This window comes from Triticum dicoccoides, chromosome 3B, assembly GCF_002162155.2.
Source record: "Triticum dicoccoides isolate Atlit2015 ecotype Zavitan chromosome 3B, WEW_v2.0, whole genome shotgun sequence".
In the NCBI taxonomy this organism is placed as follows: domain Eukaryota; kingdom Viridiplantae; phylum Streptophyta; class Magnoliopsida; order Poales; family Poaceae; genus Triticum; species Triticum dicoccoides.
In genome coordinates this window covers 694,893,887-694,898,288 of record NC_041385.1, presented here as the reverse complement: position 1 = coordinate 694,898,288, position 4,402 = coordinate 694,893,887, and the positions used below count along the sequence as shown (strand labels likewise).

General features: G+C 47.9%; 1 protein-coding gene across 1 annotated transcript; it reads right to left on the bottom strand.

Moving 5' to 3' along the window:
- Positions 1–637: 637 nt before the first annotated feature.
- Positions 638–1,341, bottom strand: LOC119281872 (protein ORGAN SIZE RELATED 1-like). Its single transcript, XM_037562283.1, has one exon. The coding sequence runs from the start codon at positions 1,175–1,177 to the stop codon at positions 824–826; it is 354 nt and encodes a 117-aa protein (XP_037418180.1). The 5' UTR covers positions 1,178–1,341; the 3' UTR covers positions 638–823.
- Positions 1,342–4,402: the final 3,061 nt, after the last annotated feature.

Genomic DNA, 4,402 nt, shown 5'->3' with positions numbered 1-4,402 from the left:
TTTGCAGTTGTTTTTAGACCTGCTAAACAATGGGATCTGGAGACCTTGTGGGAGGTGATGACATGTTGTGTGATCATGCACAACATGACCGTGGATGCGGCCGTAGGTCTTGAATTTGAGAACATGGATGATCCTATTGAACTTCTAGATCAAAATCCGGCTACATTTGATGAATTTGTTGAAATACATCAACAAATTCGGCATCGAGCAACTCATGAATAACTGAACATAGATCTGATTGAGCATCCGTGGACGGTTAACAAGGACAGCATTGCTTGTTTTTTTTAACTAGGACAACATTGTTGAAGTGTAATATTTAAATTAGAACTACTGTTGCATTTGAACATTTTTTAAACTAATCTTAAACTAAAACTAGATATATGGAACTATTTTGAACGTGCAGATGCATTAGATTTTTTTAAAAAAATTGAGGGTTGATGTATTCGGCTAGTTTTGGATGGCCGGCTCCCATTTATGGACTGGTCCCTTCTTTGTCGACAGATGCGGTGTCCGGTTTGCAGTCTAACATAGCTTGCAAAATGGTCTTATACTATTATTGGACACGCAGAGTATTTTCTTTCTTGTTTCAACGAATGATTTATGGATTCCACTTCCTGGAAGTTCTTTTCAGTTGATAAGCATAAATACCGTGAGATCTCAATTGACATTGCCCGAATTCAAGTGATTACAAAGCCAAAAAGTAGTCCTCTGTTAATTAATCCTAATCCTAATCCTAATCTTAAAAAAAGGTTCACAGTTTGTACTACAGGCTAGATCTGAAACAACTAGCTCTGACCGACACGGAAAAGAAAATGCAGCCTCTCTACAAACAAGACGAGCCGCCGCCGACGACGTTGCTGTGGGCGTCGAGCGGGACGAAGGCCAGCGCGGCGAGGACGGCGAGCAGGCACACGGGCAGCAGCAGCAGCGAGAGCGGCGGCGGGGGTAGCGGCGGCAGCAGGAGCGGCAGGAAGGCGAGCGACGCGGCCACCCAGAGGAACACCATGAGCAGCTGGATGGTGAAGCAGCCCGGCGGCGGCGGCGTTCTCTGGCAGCTCTTCGACCCCCCGCGGCGCTGCGTCTGCGTCTGCTGGTGCTGCTTCTGCCCCACCGGCGCCGGCGGCATCTGCATTCGGCTGTGGTGGGCGGAGCTTCTCCTCGCCGCTCTCCTCTCCATCTTGTAGGCACAGGCCACAGGGATTGTACGAGAAATTCAGACGCGGGAAGGCAACTGATGGACCACTCTCTCCGACGATTAGACGATGAGATGAGAAACTCTCCGGCCGGCCAGTCGGAAGAACTCGTAGCCGCGGCCTGGACGGAGGAAGGAGGAGGCTGCAAGCAATAGAAAGGGGGATCGAGCTGGTGGTTGTTCAACGGCTTTATTAGTACTACTAGTGTAGGAACAAAGTGGGGCGGCTGCTTGCTTCGGGGCAGGTTCGTTGAACAACGTGATGGCTAAGCTGCATGTTTTGACTGGACTCGGGCTCCCTACCTCGTATAGTCGTATTCCCGTTCCCATGCAAGCACACGCACCGGGTCGTGGCGCCGTACGCCGAGATCGGGTCGGAGATCGCGTGCGCCCGGGGCTGTTGACGTCCAGATCTCGGGGCAGCAGGTGCAGCGTATGTGGAGGAGCCAGTGGACGCATGTGGGGAGCATGGAATTCCAAGTGTGGTGGGACGGATTAGCGGCGCATTACTGCGACCCGCCCCGTACGTTCTAATCAAGGCGCGTTGGTTGAGGGAGCGACGCACCTGGCCAAGCCGAGTAGGAGTAGTAGTAGTCGGCGGTCCGGCCGTCCGACAGCTTGCCTGCGTGCAGGTTCAGTGTCCGGGGGCATGCGTACGGCGCGGTACCGGTGTGCCTTCCCTGTCGCCGCCGCTTTCTACTTCGGGACGCATGGATGAGCGCCGACGCATCGTCATCAATCGCGAACCCACACGGTTGTTGGCGGCGAATTAATTTAGTTTGTTGATTAATAGGAGGAGACAGCATGTGCTCGTACTGTACTAGTTCTTGGTTGGGAAGAACACGTGCTGATTGCAGTAGGCGACTCGGCTGAAGATTGGAGCGACGACGTCAGCTTCTACGCACGGGCTTAAGCGTGTATGCATGCATGCTGAGCTGTTATCGTCTGCGTGTTCAGGTTTCAAGCGTTTGAAAAGTGTGCGTGCGTACGAACGGGCGTCGCAAGGACTTTGCACAGTGAAGATAATCGCAAGTGACCAGCAAATCAATAAATCATATACATAAACTTTTTTCGAAAGTACACAAATTGCGTAAACTGAAAGAAGAAGAATCTTACTCAAAAAAGAGGAAGAAGAAGAATCGTCATGTACGAGAATAGTTTGTCTTCGAAAATATGTACATGCTGATATGTGCTAGTGACATCAGAAGCCTGACCATATGTTGTTCTATCCAAGACGACTCGTCTAGAGTCCTTTTTTTAGCAAATTACTCGTCGAAAGTCTTTAGTGCTGCACTTTATGCTCTTTATTTTTAATCACATTCTTTGACAGTGACTTGACGGCGCCAAAAAGTATATGCCCAAGAAAAAGGAGGACGTTCACCTGGAAACGTAACCTTGGTGCCATCCAACGAACATGATCGGCATTTTTCTACGCATTTTCTTTAAACGTAACCTTTCTCCTTTTCTGTATAAAGCGCGATCAACCTCAATGCCAGCTCGCAAAATAAGGGCTACTTCAACGTGAAACACCAGCACTAGTAGAAAACAGGGCTTTAGTTCAGACCAGATAACCTCATTAGTCCCGGTTCAGCCCAGAACCAGGACCCATGGGGGCATTGGTCCCGGTTCATGAGGCTAGGGGGGAGGCCGGGCCTTGTGGGGGCATTGGTCCCGGTTCGTCTGGCCCCTTTGGTCCCGGTTAGTGGGACGAACCGGGGCCAATGGGCCTCGCTCCTGGCCCACCATCATTGGTCCCGGTTGGTGGCTTAAACCGGGACAAAAGGGTGTCCTTTAGTCCCGGTTCCAGCCACGAACCGGGACCAGTGATATGCCTATATATACCCCCTCGCCCGCGAGCAGAGTAGTGGAGTGCTTTGTTTTTTTTAGGAGAGGTGTGTTGTGCTCTAGCTCACCTCCGATGCACATGAGGTGTTCGATGAAATGCCCGAGCCACATTTAAGCTTTCTCCTCTCGAAGCTCCTTGTCCAAACTTCATTTTTCTCGAGATTTGTCTAGGTTCGGCGGTCCGTCCTGTCCCGTCCCCGTCCTCACGCCGTTGATCGCCCGCGCCGATCTCGTCGCCTGCACCACCGTGGTGAGCCTCTTGATCTTATCTTCTTTCTAAAAGAAAAAAGTTCTTACTTTGTATGATTTGGATAGATACTTGTGTAGTTTTCTTACTTATTATTGTTTTGTTATTATATAGTGCGGTGGTTTTGGTATCCGCCTCCGTCGGCCCTCGTCCTGTCTATGATTCAGATGTGGTATATATATTTTCTTTTATAACTATTAGTTTCATTTAGTGTTTATGACAATTATACCGAGGAACGTGACATAGATTTTTTTATCTAGGAGGTATGTGAACCGGAAATTCCAACCGACCCTATCATCGAGAGGTTAAATTTAGTTGAAGAAGAAAACAATTACTTGAAGGAAAAATTGAAAAAAATTGAGGAGGAGAAGATGATATTGGAGTTGCATGTTGCGGATGTTGTCGATGATCACAAGATCAAGATGGATGCAATGCACTTGAAGATTAGAAATATTAGAAAATATGCCATTCATACTGAGGCTTGGTATCATTATGCCGTTGGATCAATTGTTAACTTGGTTGCGGTTATGATCGCATTTGTTTTCGCATTGAAATGTTTTACATAGTTTCAATGTATGGTTTAATTAGATGCTCTCGAGAGCTATATGTTGTTCAATGAGAACTATGTATGTACTTTGGGTTTAATGTGATGATGAACTTCTATTAATTTGATCACTTATCTATTCATGATGTCGCAGAGATGAACCGACAATGGATGTACGGTAACAGACGCACCTTCGAGTACATTAAGGGCGTGAATGATTTTCTCGCAGTGGCTGAGGCAAACAAGCTGAATGGTTTTATGTGTTGTCATGCCCTATCCGTGAGAATACGAAGTCTTACTCTAACCGGAAAACCCTTCAAATCCACCTTCTTTATAAGGGTTTCATGCCAGACTATAATGTTTGGACCAAACACGGAGAAAGAGGGGTTATGATGGAAGACAGCAAAGAAGAAGATGATGATGACAACTATGTGCCCCCTGAATACGGTGATGCTGCAACGGGGGAAGCTGAAGATGCTGCAACGGGGGAAGCTGAAGATCAAGAGGAACCAAACGATGTACCCGATGATGATCTTCACCGGGTCATTGTTGATGCAAAGAGACAATGCGAAAG

What these genes read in the sequence shown, in the direction of transcription:
- LOC119281872 (XM_037562283.1), bottom strand. Translation starts at nt 1,177, where the DNA reads ATGGAGAGGAGAGCGGCGAGGAGAAGCTCCGCCCACCACAGCCGAATG.